Source organism: Perna viridis, chromosome 11 (genome assembly GCF_037379345.1).
Source record: "Perna viridis isolate PV_CMFRI_1.1 ecotype Kerala chromosome 11, ASM3737934v1, whole genome shotgun sequence".
Taxonomy (NCBI): Eukaryota; Metazoa; Mollusca; class Bivalvia; order Mytilida; family Mytilidae; genus Perna; species Perna viridis.
Window position 1 is genome coordinate 157330 of NC_142455.1, and position 16798 is coordinate 174127.

Consider the following 16798-nt stretch of genomic DNA (forward strand, 5'->3'; position numbering starts at 1 on the left):
CATCTACTGATACATTACAACACCACGTCAGTGATTATGGTCAATCATAATTGAAGCACTATGAAATAGAAAATTGTTTATCTTCCGATCGTGATCCCAAAGGAAACACAGCATCTACAAGTAATGCTCAGGAATTTGGCGGGCAAAGTTTATCTGGTTAATTGTTAAAAAGCGACATTGTTGATCATGATAATAATAAAAAATTGATGAGGGCATATTTACATAAATGTAGTAAATTACATGTGATGTGTAATCTAATTAAAAAGAAGCATAGTAAATAAACATACAGAGGGAAGAGTTTCGAGGCACACAAAAAAAAAAACGACATCCGCAAAACATAATGATGTATATAGCTTCTGAGGAAAGGAGACTTACGTCTATGTCTACCGTTTGGAAAACACTGCTGTTAAAAATTTATAATTAATGTTGGCTTCTTGTAGGTTTTATGGGTCGAAGAGGATCAATTATAATTCAAAGTATTTTTTTTTAGATAAATTGAACAAAGGCACTTCTGTATATGTATGAAACTTATCTAATCTATCAATTCGATCATTCATAAATAATCGATCAGTATTTGTATAAGTCATTGTTATACATGTACATGTAGTAACTTTGTCTATTGTCGTAACTTAGAAGCGTAACCACTGAAACGCAAAACTTAAGTTTTTTTCAATTATTAATTTTTTTTTAATTTATGGAGTTATCCTGGCAAATAGGCTAACATATTAAGATTACCGCCAGTTGAAGATTTTATAAAAATCACGGAGCCTTGTCTAACATTCAACATATATAGGACGTCGCTGACGCTACGTCCATACTACATGCCTATCAGAATTTGTTCTTATGCATTTGGCATATTACAACTATGTCTGATAAACTAAACAACGATGCAACACACGTATAATATGATATATGTACTTGTGTATCAACTGTTACTGGTAAGTTTCAAATATTTGCAGGAGAAATTTGAAGTTGGAGAAGTAGTTGAAAGTTTTTAGGAAGAAACGGGCACGTGGTATCGGGCGAAAATTTTAGTTGAACGTCCACAAGGTAAGCAAATAGTGAAAAAAATGACAAAATAACGTTGAATTACTTATACATATGTTAATTAACATTATAAATCATTCTCATACATATAAGGTTATAGATTCATAGTGTACAAATGTATATTTAGGACACTCTAAGTTGTGGTTTACTATCATATCACCAACTTTTCCAATTTTTAACCGTGTATACTATAGTCAGTCCGAAGGCAAACTACACTTGATAACTTGCAACCGAAATATTGGTATTTAAAAAATATTTGTTAATTATCAAGCAATAACACGGGAAATTTAAATTACATAAAATAGCCTTCTATTTATGCTAAATTTTCCAAAGTAGCAATATCTACGGTTTACTCGCGCAACCATCACTATAGCGAAGGTATTGCACAAGTAGATAACCGACGCAGTAAAACCTACTAGTTTTAATTCATTTCAAATTAATAGCGAGCACTGCAGAGAGACGACATAATTCACTTGCAAGTTACAAGTAACTGAAATGTCGCATAGAGAATAATAATAATAATAATTAAAAAAAAAACAATTAGTGTCCTAAATAATCAATTTAAAACATGATAGGCGTCTTTTACGTAAAAAAATATAACTTAAATAGCGAAGGAGGATTGGAAGCCTAGAACAAATGCATTTACGCTTCAAACAACACACACATAATTTAAATTTTTTTTTTAATTGCATGAATTTATTTGTATGATACATTTAATTTCAAATATAGTTTACTTGTATATGATATCAACGATTTCTGCTCAAACATTTTCTGTTCTGCATGTTCCATTTTCAGAGAAAACTTACTAATACACGTCAAAAAGAAATGCTGTGCTCGCTTTTAGGCAATGCCTACTTCATATTTATAACGCGATTGATAAAAGTCCTCTGAACGCTACTACGTGGTCAGGTGATCTGCATAAAATTTGGCGTAGTACATGAATATTTTTTGTTATTGTAGGTTATCTGGTACAAAATACATCGGACAGAGTGAAGGAGTTCCGTCCAAAAAGATATGTACGATCTATGACGAAATAAAGACGTATTTAATGTAGATCATAAACAATATGTTGTGTCTATATTTTGTCACTTTTTCAAATAGAAAACGATTGATTTTTTGAATTAAAACAAAATATCTTACTTAATGTTGAGATCATTGAGTCTAAAGATTTCAGATCGATTACGTAGGAAATTCTTTTTTTTTAGTACAATAAAAATCTAGTCTGTGGTTTCGTTAAAATTTGTATCCTTTTATTATGCTCTTTTCAAAATTAGTCGAGATCCACATATTTTTTCCTCGTTTTATTTTTAATCAAAAACGTAGGATTACATTTCTATCAAGCATTTTCTAGATAATAATTACTCCTCAAAATAAATAATTGTAATTTATCCATATGTATTTTATGAATCAGTGGACAAAGAAAAAATGATTTGAAGACCCAATTTATATATCATATCAAGAGCATTGAGCAAATAGAGAGTACATACTTGTACTTGGTTTTGTGAATTTGCAAAATCGGCGTAAAAATGTTCAACAAAATACATTTGTTGTAAATATGATCAACTTAACTGTGTTATATCTAAATATGTTCGCCATGTGGACTTTCTCTTTCATTTATGTAAGTATAAATTTTAAAATATAATATTTTCCTGTATATATGTATGATTATTGATACACGTGACATAGTAAATGTATACGTACTATATCATTTCCTTGAAGTTATGATACTTTGCAAGACCACATTGTCTTATTTGTATGAACCAACTAATTCATGTTTTGTGGAAGATTTAAGTTCTTTTATATTGGAAAAAACACCAAATTCTTTGCAGATGAAATATTGCTTTATACTTTTGGTATTGGTAAAAATCGGGTTCGGACTATTTTCGGAACATTTTCTTCACGAATTTCACTTTTCGATAATTAAAAAAATAAAATAACTTGCTACATCAACATGCTTGCTTAAAACAGGTGACTTCTTGTGTTGGTTACGCAAATATTGGTTCAACTGTCATGCTTTGCAGACAAACAAGTTATCCAAATAGAAACAGAATATTAAAGGCCTTGGCTTAACATATATTTGTTATATGGACATGTTTACATAATTCTTCGAAATTCACATTTCCTATGGGAAAAAATCATATATTTCTTAACAAATATTTGGTAAGGGGTTCCTTTGACAACACTGACTTAACAAATGTTTGGTAAGGAAGGTTCCAAGCCGACATCAGCATCGACAAATATTTGGCAAAGAGTTTCTAATCAAGATCGTGAACACGAACTTAACAAATATTTGTTAAGGAATTTCTTCGCCAATATCGTCTAACATATACATGTTGAAGCAAATTTTTCACCCATTTGTTATTAACAAACGTTTGTTTAAAATTGCTACTGTATGGCTCACTAGCAAATATTAAGCGCACCATTGGAACAAAAAAATGATGACACATCAATTGTTGTATTACTTGTTAAAAGTTTGCTGTTCATTTATCATTGTTTTAAAAAAGCTTTCCACTTTTGTTAAACAAATTAATCCAAATATGTTTGTATACGGTATATACTTGCTTGATAGGAGTTTAATAAACATTTGTTAAAATGCAAATAATTATTTCAATCATGTTACTTGCATGTATATCATTATTTGTTCTTTAGGGATTATATTGGTATTAAACACATTTGGTTATTAATGATTTACGGAGAATTGTAATGGTTCATGGAATATGTATTAATGAAATAAATGCTATAAATCACAGCTTAATTCTTTATTCTTTACCACTGTTTCTACAAATTTTGGCCACTAAAATGTGTATTTGAGCACATGGAAATTCTCAAATGCAATCGGAAGCTGTTTAATATGAAAAATGTATTAAATTGAATTAAAAATAGCAGTTTAAATGTTGAATAATTTAAAAATATAAAATTCAATTTGATAATATAAATATTTTGATGAGGAATATGGGATGGGGATTTTTCTATGAAAAATATGGGTTAACTATCTAAGTGCTGTTAACGCGTCGGATTATTCTAAATATTACATACATATTGTTCACACACTTGGAAAAATACCGTGAGCAGTCATATAAAAAGATTTATACACAGCTGGATGTATTTCTTTAAATACGAGGTCTTGGTAAACACAATTTATGTTCATTTTCAAATATCGATTGTAATGCTGTAATAGTGAAAGCAAAAGTAGAAAATGAATCATTTCTTGTAAACGACACAGGATTAAATCATTATGCCAATATACAACATACTAAAAGTCATGGACAGCAGAAGGCACAAGGAAGGTAGGAACATTTTCTCTTGAAATTAAAGTATTAAAGCAATAGAAAACAATATTGTAAATAGGTTCAATATCATACATGTGCATGCACTTTTATCGCCTGAATACAGATTCGAACCTTTCAACATATTACCATCATACATGCACTTTTATCGTCTGATTCGAATCTGGGAAGATATCAGCTTCATTCCAGCGAATAATCCGACGTTGGGAGGACATTGTCACAACGTAATACTTGACGTCGTCGCAACGTTATATTACTACCTTATCTCAACAAAATTGTGTAGACTCCATGACACGTGAACACGATCATCCACACAGCGTCGTCACAACGTTATATTGTTAATGAAGCTGTCTCAACGTCATAAAATGACGAACATAATTCTGGTTCATTTTTGTTTGTTTTGCATCTATTATTTGATAGGTATACGGAAAAAATAGACAGAGAATAAGATCATGAATACTAAATATTTTATTTGTATTGATGTACAACAGTTTCCCCAATCAAACAAGTCAAGCAAGTATGATGTCAACAGTTTATCATAATTCATGTTTAGGTAAAGTGGATTAATCATGCGAATAAAATGTTCAGCACTTGGTTTCTACTTCCACCACTTTTAAAATTGTTTCTTCTAAGTCTTCTTTCCATTTCTGAAGTTGAAATAAATTGTTTTAAGTAGATTTATTTTTATATTTAAAAATATTCTTTGACATAAATGAACATATATAAAAATCATATTATTATACTATGACTGGACATTTCTTTAATAGATGTATTGGACTCAGATTTAATAAGACACAACGGTATTTCCAAAAAATAACTTTTAATTTGAAAATTTTAAGATCACAATAATTCAATGTAAATTGCATATAGCAGAAACATTGGTCATCAAAATAGGATAGAAACAAGTTACCCAATATGTCAGAAAACAAACAACCTCAGTATGAAACTAAATAGAAAGAAAGAAATCCTACTGATAACTAATTTACTTCACATGTATATTATGACCATGCAGATGAAAAGATGAAGTGCATTAACTTATTCCTTAAATCACTTATATAAATACTGCCACATTGGTTTGTCGTAATATTATAAAGATTATAGGATAGGTTTTATGGTTGAATGCCGTTTATAAAATGGGGAACTTTTGAGAGTTACATAGGCACATCATAAGAGTAGAGAGTAAACCCCCTGGTTATTTGAATTGTTAACGTGTTTGTAATAGTATGTGTAATATATACTCACACGTGCTAAAACAGGGTTAGCCTCTTTGAAGTGTTACCGATTCTTTCTTTCTTTAGACTGTAAGTTCCCTTTAGTCTGTAATATAATGGAAGACAAAGATCAATTCAGTAATTTAATTTCCTGTAGTAATTCCCCTTTAAATTGTCTTCATTAAATGACCTATGCTATGCATCGTACTTGTTTACAAATGAGTCCCCCTTTTCTATGAATAACAACGGTTTGATAAAAAAAATATTTACACAAAACGTGATATCTAATATATACTCTATTAATATGTACACTATAATAACTTGCATATCTCCAATGAATCAAATAAATCTGTTCTATAATAGAATTTGTCTTCTCATTCCTCACGATCAGCATTTGTTTACATCTTCAAATTTGAACAGAGCGGGACGTCGAAAAGCGCATGTGCAGGGCGAGTTGAAATAGGCGGTAAATTTTGAAAAATATGGTTTATTACATTTAAGCAATATTCTGCACCACTTAAACTGTTTATATTACTTTGCAATCATGTTGATTAATTATGCATTTTTATCATTTTATGATACATTTTTTTTAAATTAGTTTAAGTCGAATTTAAAATATAAAAGAGATATTTTGAATTGATGTAAATGAGCCATTTCTTTCTCCAAAACTATTTTTATAATGCCTTTAATATGCAAATGGAAAAGTTATGTAATACATGTAAAGTACGTTGTTACAAATAAATAAAATGTTACGTTGTGAATTGGTAATATTTTTACGTCGTGAATATGTCATAACATATTACGTTGTCAATTGGTTTAACTTTTACGTGAAGTGGACGTAATCATAATATGTTGTCACAACGTTATAAGATTACGTTGTAGAATTACGTCCACATAACGTAGTGACGACGTATTTTCACGATATTACGTTGTCACGACCAATCCCCAACGTCGGCACAACGTTGTGTGTTTGCTGGGATATTTGTACTTATATCGCCTGATTCGAATCCGGAAAAGTAACTTCATACATGTACTATTTACATCGCTTGGTTTGAATCTGTGACGTAACTTCACACAAGGACTGATATCGCCGATTTGAATCTGTGAATTGAAGTTCATATATGATTGTACTTATATCGCCTTATTCGAATCTAAAAATTTAAACTTCATGTATATACAATGTAGATTATCAGCACCAAATGGTCAGAATCTGCGAATATAAAATCATACAGGAATCACAACCTTGCCACCATCTTATATTGTATCATGCTAATTTTTGAGGTACGATCGCGAATCAACACAAAAATCGTGCACGCTAAGTAAATAAATCATCGATTATTTGTTGTGTTTTACCATGATACTTGTTTTTTTTTCTATAGTAAGGCACCGCCCATTTTATTAGCAAGGTTGTGACTGTTATAGATTAACGCCAAAACAAACAAAATATGTTACATCAAAGATCAAGGTGTACAAAATTGTCGAAATCATCAGTTCAACTGGTCGTAAGGGCACTAATAGTGTAAGAAATTGTTGTAAAGAATACATTTGTGACAACCCCGAGATTGAAGTGTGTAAAGAATAGTTGTGACTCCTGTCACCGAATCGTGGAATGGTTGTGACAATCTAGTTACTGCAGCGTGTAGAGAACTGTTGCGACAAATCAGACTGACGCGTGAACAGAACTGTTGTGACAATCCCAGACTGGAGCGTGAACAGAACTGTTGAGACTAATCCCGAGACTGAAGCGTGAACGAAACTATTGAGACAACCCCGAGACTGAAGCGTGAACAGAACTGTTATGACAGTGCCTAACCTATTAATTATTAAAGCTGAATTGTACGAGCCCGAGCCAGTTGATTTGTGAACGAAACCTTATGAAGGTTTTAGTACATGTATATAATATGGGTTTTTTGTACTCTTTTCTATAACATTAAGAAAATTCATGATGTGGTGCTGAAAATATTCGTGGACGTTATCATTCGGTGTCTCTCTTTTTGTTTGGATGTAAGGGTTTTAAACGATTGTTGAAATGATATACATGTAGCAGGTAAATATTAAGATGTAATAGGATTAAACTTGAGGTTAATGTTCGATTTAAGTTGGGATAGAACTTTTCCTCTTGAAACCATGTTAACAGATGCATGCCTTATTGCTAGACATTTAAGTCCATAACCTATTTTTGTATCCTACGTTGTATTCTAAATGTTTATAACTTCTGTCTTACAGCTGTATTTAGTTTATTGGAATTGTTCTTGTTTATCGACCTACATACAGTGTTTGTTGTTACAGACGCACAATATCTCAATGGTAAGACCTAATACGTATATACTATTGTCTGAAATTATTTTGGATTTTTAACATTTGCGCCTCATTACAGTGACATTTAATTGCATTGAAATCCATCCCAGGTGGAAAAATGATAAAAGATCTTGTATATTGTAAATAAAAAATAAAATTACGAATACTTAATTTCATCAAACCTACTTTATCTCATGAAACCTCCTCGTTCGATATATATGTTTGACAAATAGTTATTACACGAGGCAACGTTGGAGGTATAAGTTAGTATTCAAGGGTCCCGCAATTCACATTTTTCTCTCTCAAATAACCAGTAGGTGAAAGGTGGGAGAATGGGAATTTTACTTCACAAAAAAATTGTATCTTCAGGAATGGCAACAATAAAATGTTTAACACTCAATCTTTTTTTTTATCTGAAAAAATTATATATGTTATGATAGTAGTGCAGCTGAAGATTAGATCACAAACGTGTAGGCTTTATGTGGACTTTTAATAATAAAAATAATAAAAATGATAATAACTAACGCTGAGTTCTATTCATCCAGGTGTGCTTACATGTACTTAATACTGTTTTGGTGCTTACAGTTCCAGATTGTCCACCATGGAAACACAAATTCACTAACTGTTCAGACCCATGTCATCATGATGGTGCTATCACTGTTTGTAAAGCCTGGCCTGGTGCTCTGTGTATTCCAGACTTTTGCGGGGCTTGTGTTCCGAGGTTCTTCAATGATCTGTATGTGGAACTTCATTGTGAAACAGGTCTGTCGGATATCATATGTTAGACAAAAGTATTATGTAATTCACAAAGTATTAAATACACTTATTCTGATACTGAATGTAGATTCCATTTTATAATTTGTCAGATGAGGATTTTCAAAAATATAAACAGATTACAGAGAAACTTAGATCTAAATGTCTTTTTTTTTCTGACAGCATGAACACGTTTGACATTTTACGTAACGGTTATATTCATACATTCCGCAATCGTAGCTAAATTATTGTAGAAAAAAAACTAATATATTTGGCGTGTAAGGTGTTTTGAAAGACAATATACATCAATGGGCACCAATTATACCCATTCAACTTCACGACTTTTCCACTCATGTGCCTGAAACTAGTCCAAACCTTACTCAAGCTAAACAAATGTAGGTTTAAATCTCAGCGTCCAACATAAAAATGTATAATTTTTTACATTAGATAACCATCGTTTTTCAGATAATCTTTCATAAAGAGCATTGAATTCAGGACACTTAAAAAAAAACACAGAGTTAAGTCCTTGAGACGTTTAGGTTTCCCACACGCACGAAACCCAAACGCACGATAGACGAACGCTCATAACGTTCGTTTAAATGCACGATGGACGAACGACGAAAAATAATATTGGCATATAATGATGACAATTATGTAAATTAATAATAGCAAAAATATATAAATAACAGTTAAATCAAGCAAATAATCAAATACAAAAATAAACAAACGCTTCTATCGTGCCTTTAAACGACTGCTTCTATCGTGCGTTTATCGTGCGTCTAAACGAACGGAAAACGAGGTGTAAACGATGCACGAACGCTAAAATGGGAAAGTGAACGTCTCAAGTAGTGTATCTGGACTTTTCCTAAGACTAAAAAGGAAAACCTTTCAACGAACTTCTGTGACAAACGCAACCAAGCTTATGTTTCGCTTATTATAATGTTTCAGATGTTGAAGTTTAGATATATCCAACAGTTTATAGGTTTATACCGACTTTTTGTTAAGTGCCTTACAAAAAAAAATACATGTTAATGTAATACTTCAGCTTGACTACCCTTATGTATCAGTACCCAAAATGACAAACGATCTCGTTCATTGCAAAAAAAAAAAAAAAATACGGCGGATGTCATGCAGGAAGCGGGAACTGTTGCTCACTTTTCTAGAGCACATGATTTTTGTGGCGGATTTTTTTTGTGTATTAAATAGTACCTCTGTGATGTTTCTTGTGATGAACATAGCTAATAGTACTATTATTTCCTCAGAAATAGGAGTCATTTGTGAACAAAAATCGAATGTCATCAGTTGTCCAGAAAATCAAAGAATTCAAATTACGAAGGCTAGTTATGGTCGTTCTTCAAAAACAGTTTGTCGACACCCATACGATATCGAAAGACTTCACAACAATACTGATTGCCGATCACCCAAGTCACTTACTGTCATGCGTAAACTATGTGATGATAAAACAAGCTGCGATGTGCGTGTTGAAAGTGATGTTTTTGGGGGAGATCCTTGTCATGGGATATACAAATATTTGGAGTATGGTTATAGTTGTTTTCCGTCAAGTAAGTACTATGTCAGAAGATAGCATAAAACAAATTTTGTGGTAATGTTTATCATTTTCTGACATGTTGCGGTAATTTGTGACTACATTACACTTGTTTGTCCCTGGACCATTAAGAATAAAACTTTAAGCTACAGATGAACTGTAATGTTCGATGGGAATCATACATACGCATAAGTTTCAAATGTACATTAAAAGTATGATAGTCATAACACAACTAGTCTCAACCTCCACAATCATTATTTAAAAAAAAATCTAAATGTACTTCTAATAAAATTTTCTATCAGGCATAAATGGAGTAACTGTTCAATTATACTCGAACTCACCTCGGCCGTTTTATGTTTTTTTTTTACTTATTGCTTCGTTACTTCGGTTGCTTTGAAAATCTTGCAATTTTATTTATGTCATGAGTTAATGACTAATTAAAAACTTTACACGACCTGATTCTGTGTTAAATTTATTTAGGGCACTGTTTTCTTAATTGTGTTATATAAAGTAATAGTTTGAAATGGATATGAAGATTGCTCTGACCTTCAAGAAAGGTCATTACAGACTTAAAAGAATAGTAGGCGAATAATAAAAATACTCTGTTGCAAATGTTAATAGATTATTGAACTACTTCATTTTTCGTTAACACACACACACACACACACACACACACACACACAAGATTGAAAAAAGGATTTTGTATCTATGCTAATATTAAAGTAGAGTCTTTCTCTATTACAGAAGCTAATTCCGGAAGAGACATTCATGACACAGAATTTTCAAATGGTAGATATACAATTATCTTTCCACTTAATATTGCTCTTGTGTATTCATTATCTTGTTAATTATTTCCTTTTATCAAGTTTAATCTTATTCTTATGCACTGTACTTAAATTTATAGTTATAATAAAAAGTAAATAGTCTATTTGTTTTGTCGTTTTGACCATACCTATTTGTTTTGTCATTTTTACCATACCTATTTGTTTTGTCATTTTTACCATGCCTATTTGTTTTGTCGATTTGACTATGTCTATTTGTTTTGTTGTTTTGACCATGCGTATTTGTTGGTCATTTTTACCATGTATTTGATTTGTCATTTTGACCATGCCTACATGTATTTGTTTTGTCGCTTTTACCATGCCAATTTATTTGTCGTTTTGACCATGCCAATTTATTTGTCGTTTTGACCATGCCTATTTGTTTTGTCGCTTTGACTATGCCAATTCATTTTTTTCGTTTTGACCTTGCCTATTAGCTTTTGTCGTTTTGACCATGAGTATTTTTTTTGTCGTTTTGACCATGCCTGGTTGTTTGTAGTTTTGAGGATGCCTATTAGTTTTGCCTCTTACCATGTTTTTTGTTTTGTGGAGGAAAGTTAGGACATGTACACAACACGTATATCGTTTGGGAAATACATTTAAGTATTGAATTACCCAATGTAACGATATTAATGGGCGAATAAGCAAAATTGATATTTGATATATATTTGGAATGAAGTTGATAGATCAGTTCGTGTTTTAAGTAAAAATCCTTATAAAAATCAGACAGGAGGAGATTAATGCATATCACGAACCCACCTAATTCGCTTATATTTCTAATTCAGAAACAGATACAGACAACATAACCAGTCTTAGTTTGTCATTCAGTTGTTGCATTTCGAGATAAACATTTTATAGATTTTTAGGAAATTAGCACTATGTAAGAGTTATTGCACTTGATTGTGTTTGATTTGTTTGAATTTAGTGGAAGATGAATGTATAGTTTTTTTTTTAAATACATACAGATCTGAATACAGAGATGGTTATTGTAACGTAAGAGTATAACCTTTGTAGAACAAAAAACATTGTTGTTTGGTGGGTTTCTCTATACCATGAATCACCTCCACCAAAGCATTGTCTGAATTTTACATTGACTAATATTTAAATGGCCTGTAGAATGAAAGGTGGACATCTAGTCAGAAGAGTAGTTGATGCTTTTATATTGCATGTACATGTAGTATGATTTGGAACATACTAGCTAGAAAAGTGTGCGTTTTACATACGTAATAATACGACGTCATTAAACTAAGTAGCGAAGTTGATGCATAATATGTATGTACCTATAATGCATGAGTAAACATCAACTTGGTAGGTAGAAAACTTAGTATTTTTATACCTTATATAATATATGAGAAAAAAAATTAATCAACACACCAAGAAATTGTTGCTTCCCTTACCTTATACTATGAAACATGGGGAATCATTTTGCTTGAAAGTTTTTTTGTATTGTATATATTTAATGGTATGTATAATATTAAACTTATAACTAGGGAACTTAATATTTATTGTATGTTGGTGCTTGATTCGTTTATTAATATACTAGCAAACAAAGGGCAGTACTGGTCAGCACACGGAAGGAAATGTAGATGTTTGACATACCAATTAGCATGATGTAAGAAAACCAATGACTTGGGAATCATACATACGCATAAGTTTCAAATGTACATTAAAAGTATGATAGTCATTGCACAACTAGTCTCAACATCCACACTCATTATTTTAAACAAAATCTAAATGTTTTTCTAATAAAAATTTTCTATCAGACATAAATGGAGTAACTGTTCAATTATACTCGAACTCACCTCGGCCGTTTTATGTTTGTTTTTTATTTATTGCTTCGTTACTTCGGTTGCTTTGGAAATCTTGCAATTTTATTTATGGAATGTGTGATCCCTCTTATTCAGATCGGACATTTATATCTTTCTCTCTCCTGAAAATGTGTTCGCTTGGTCATTCATGATCTCTCTTATTCAGATCAGACTTTCATCTCTCTCTTTCTTTCCTGGAACGTGTGTTCCTTAGCTCACTTATGATCCCGCTTATTCAGATCAAACAAATATATCTTTCTCCTTGGACATGTGCTTAGTTATTTATGTTCCCTCTCATTCAGATCAGACATACATCTTCCTCTCACATGGAACATGTGTTGGTTCCGTTATTTGTGATCCCTCATTTTTCAGATTAGACATTCATCTTTCTCTGTCTCTCCTGAAATGTGTGTTCGTTTGATTATTTGTGATCCCTAACTATTCAGATAAGAAATTTATCTCTATCTGTCCTCAAACGCGTGTTCGCTTGTTTATTTATGATGTTTGTGATCCCTCAATATTTAGATCAGACTTTCATTTCTCTCTCCAGGAACATGTGTTGGGATGTTTATCAGTGATCCCTCATTATTTAGTTCAGACCTTCATATTTTTCTCTCCTGGAACATGTGTTCGTTCGGTTATTTGTGATCCCCCACTATTCACTTCAATCTCTCTTTCCTGTATAAATCTGTGCACTTAATTAGTTGATTTGTAATTATTTAGTTTGGTTTTGTCGTTATGTCAGACTTTGTTTACCAAATCCTGCATAGCAGGACTATTGTTAAAGATAGTGAAATAAATTAGTTCTTTGCATTGTACTCTAGAAAATTATTATAGAACTGTTATTTTGGAAAAGCTGTTTAACGGTTAATTCTGGATGTAATTTAACAACATTTCTTTGTTTCTTCCTCACTTTCCTGAAGTTTGCAAACAAAATTATCGTACTTTGTATGTTCATCCTTTTAAACGTTGCATTCATTGTTTTGTGCTTTGAATATGTGTTTAAATCAATGTTATAATATATTCTTAATTGAAATAGGGTCATACAGTTTAGACTGATGTATGTAGTATAATTATATTTGTGAGATTTTTCAACTGTTTATGGCTTAATCATCAAGAAAAAACAAAACAAAACAAATAAAAACATAATAAACTATGTAAACGCCTTATTTAATCAAATATGCAATTATAGATAACAAGTCATATTCATACAGCGTGTTTTATTAAACTTATGGGATGAAATTGTATCACACAAGACCCTTATAGAGATAATAATAAATTTTATTTAACACACCTAATTGAATCATCAATAATAATAAAGAAGTACCCAGTCATCTTTGCCAGCTGTTGAACTAATACATTAACCTTTTCGTGCCCAATGTGTATGAATTATGATCCAAATTGATATACACATTCACTTTTATTCGTCACATCAGTATTAATTACGACGTTACGTTTTCATCTTGAACATCTATTTTTCATATTTAATGCAAAAGCTTGGTTGCTCCCTATTTATTGTAGTCTAATTATAACCTGCTTAACATTAGAGAGTTATCTGTCAAAGATAATGTTTAGAGTCGTCATGCGGATTACTGGTATTTTATTTGGTGTCATTTTCGGTTTGTTTTTAAAAACAACGTTAAACGAACATGTCGGTAAGTTATTCATTATTTTTTTTAAAAATTGGTAATGATTTATTTACAAATTCTGTTCATGTTTATTCCTTTTCACTTATTTCTCTTTTATTTGTATTTAAAAAAAATATGAATATGAATGGATGATAAGTATTTTTCATCTGATAATCAAAAACTTAAAGAAGTAACGTTTTTGTCCTTTAGAACTTTCGTGAATACACAGAACTATAGCTACCATCAACCTTCTTTTATATAACTTCTGGTTCTAAGCGAGGAGCAGTAGTAATAAAATTCACAGAATTTCCTGATTCATCTTTAAGGAAGTAGCAATAATCATATAGATTTTATTTTACAGTATCAGGGAAGGTGCTTTCCGACACATTATTAAGACATGCTAGGAATTATCCTTTACCTAATCAGATAACAAAACCTGGTGAGTTCATGTATGATTAAAGTTAGGGTTGATACTTACATAATTTGATGGTGGTACATGTACTGAAAGGTTATATCTACATAATTCATATGCGTTTACTTTGTTTACTTTGACGCTAGAATATCGGACAGACTATTGTTACTTGTTTCAGCACATACATACACATACATCAATTATCTTGACCAAGTATATCTATATAAATTCGCTTTCTCTGCCGATGACATTTATATACATACATTATCTCTATCAAGTACATGAGCGTGAGAAATTCACTCTCTCTAAGAAAGTATCTTAATTGTTTTGACTTACTTCCCAGAATGTTTGTACATAAAGGCTTTTAGGTCATTTCTATTACAAATATATTCTAAAAATCAATATTTATTATTTTCAGGAAAGTAAAATCCATCAGATGTTGTTGTCTATAATCTTAAGGACAATTTGCTAAGAAAACAAACCCTTCGTAATTTGTACATCAATATATATCGAGTTTCTAATTGAAAAAAAAAAGAAAAAAAAGATAACAGCTCTTCGATAGCGTACCTTTCAACTATTCCCATTCCCAAGTTTGCCTCATTTCCCATTGCCTTATTGACTCTTACCCCAATAAGTTTACCCCATTCCCATTGCCTTATCGCCCCTTGCCCCAATAAGTTTGCCCTATTACCCATTGCTTTATCGCCCCTTTCTTCAGTAAGTTTACCACATTGTCATTGCTATGTCGGCTCTTACTCAAGAAAATTTATTCATATTCCCCAATGTCTTATCGCCCCTTACTCCAGTAAGTTTATCCATATTCCAATGTCCTTATCGCCCCTCACCCTAGTATGTATGCTCCACACAGAAATTGTATTACTATTAAATATATACTATTAAATATAACTAACGGTGTTTGTTTAATGCAATAAACCATGATTAGTTCGCTGTTAAGAAAAAATGTAGGTTGTGTCATTGACGGTTTTTTTTAATGATGACATATAGATATGTTTATGCGTGTGTTGAACGTTTACTGGAGCAATTGTCTTAAAGCATAAAGTATTCCTTGTTAAAAAAAGTTGCAATGCATTTTACTTTAATGAAATGGAACACATATGCATGATAAAATATTCTTAAAGGCAAAGTCATTTATCAAAACTCGCTTTTTTCAACTTGTAAAAAAAAAATAATTATCGTTATCTCTCTATTTAAAGACCTGAATATGTTTTGTGTCCTTTAAGTAGTTTTTCAAGTGCACTAAGCAATTGTTTCGTATTACATTCCGAAATTAAATTCATATTTAGTAAATGAACTCTGACCATTGTTGTTTATATCTCAGTTGATAGTTTTAAAGCTCCTGCTTTTAGAGATTTTTATTTAATCTATTGATGCATGAATGTTTTTCTTATATTTCATATTTACAGTGAATAATGATTTATGTTTTAACAGTGGTTAGCTTCAGGTATGTCCAATAATAATACAGGATTTTTTTTTCAGTTGAAGATGGTAGTGGGTCAAATAACGGTGGATTACCTCCGATAGGATAGTGTTAACAATTGGTTTACGGACATGGAATAAAATTTGGAATTGCCCTTGTTTCATATATTTAAACACTATGAAACAAGGGCAAACACACGCATGTGAAAGTAATAAAAGTTACATTTAATAATTCACAGAGTATACTTTCATGTATCCACTGATCGAATTAAAAGATTCACACAGACAATGGCACCGACAGTCCACATGGTAAATGGAAGTCAATGTAAAGAGTAATCAAGGGAACCAAGATTATGACGTAAATTAAAATAATGTAATCCAAGGACGAAGACCAGGCTTGAAAAACAGACATACTCAACAAAGAACCTAAAATAACCAAAATAATACATAAAAGGCAACAAAAGGAAAAGAACACTTCGGACTAAAAAAACAGCATGGACCAGGTTCAACATTAAGAAAGATAAAAAAAAGAAAAAGAAAAGAATACCAG

General features: G+C 31.4%; 1 protein-coding gene across 1 annotated transcript; it reads left to right on the plus strand.

Annotated features, from left to right (window-relative positions):
- Positions 1-4124: 4124 nt before the first annotated feature.
- LOC148602223 (uncharacterized) lies at positions 4125-16476 on the plus strand. The gene is made up of 7 exons (XM_088553500.1): positions 4125-4334; positions 7772-7852; positions 8429-8605; positions 9859-10158; positions 10887-10931; positions 14761-14838; positions 16309-16476. Exons 1-7 carry the CDS (start codon positions 4283-4285, stop codon positions 16356-16358), a joined length of 783 nt encoding a protein of 260 aa, XP_088409626.1. The 5' UTR covers positions 4125-4282; the 3' UTR covers positions 16359-16476.
- The last annotated feature ends 322 nt before the right edge of the window (positions 16477-16798 follow it).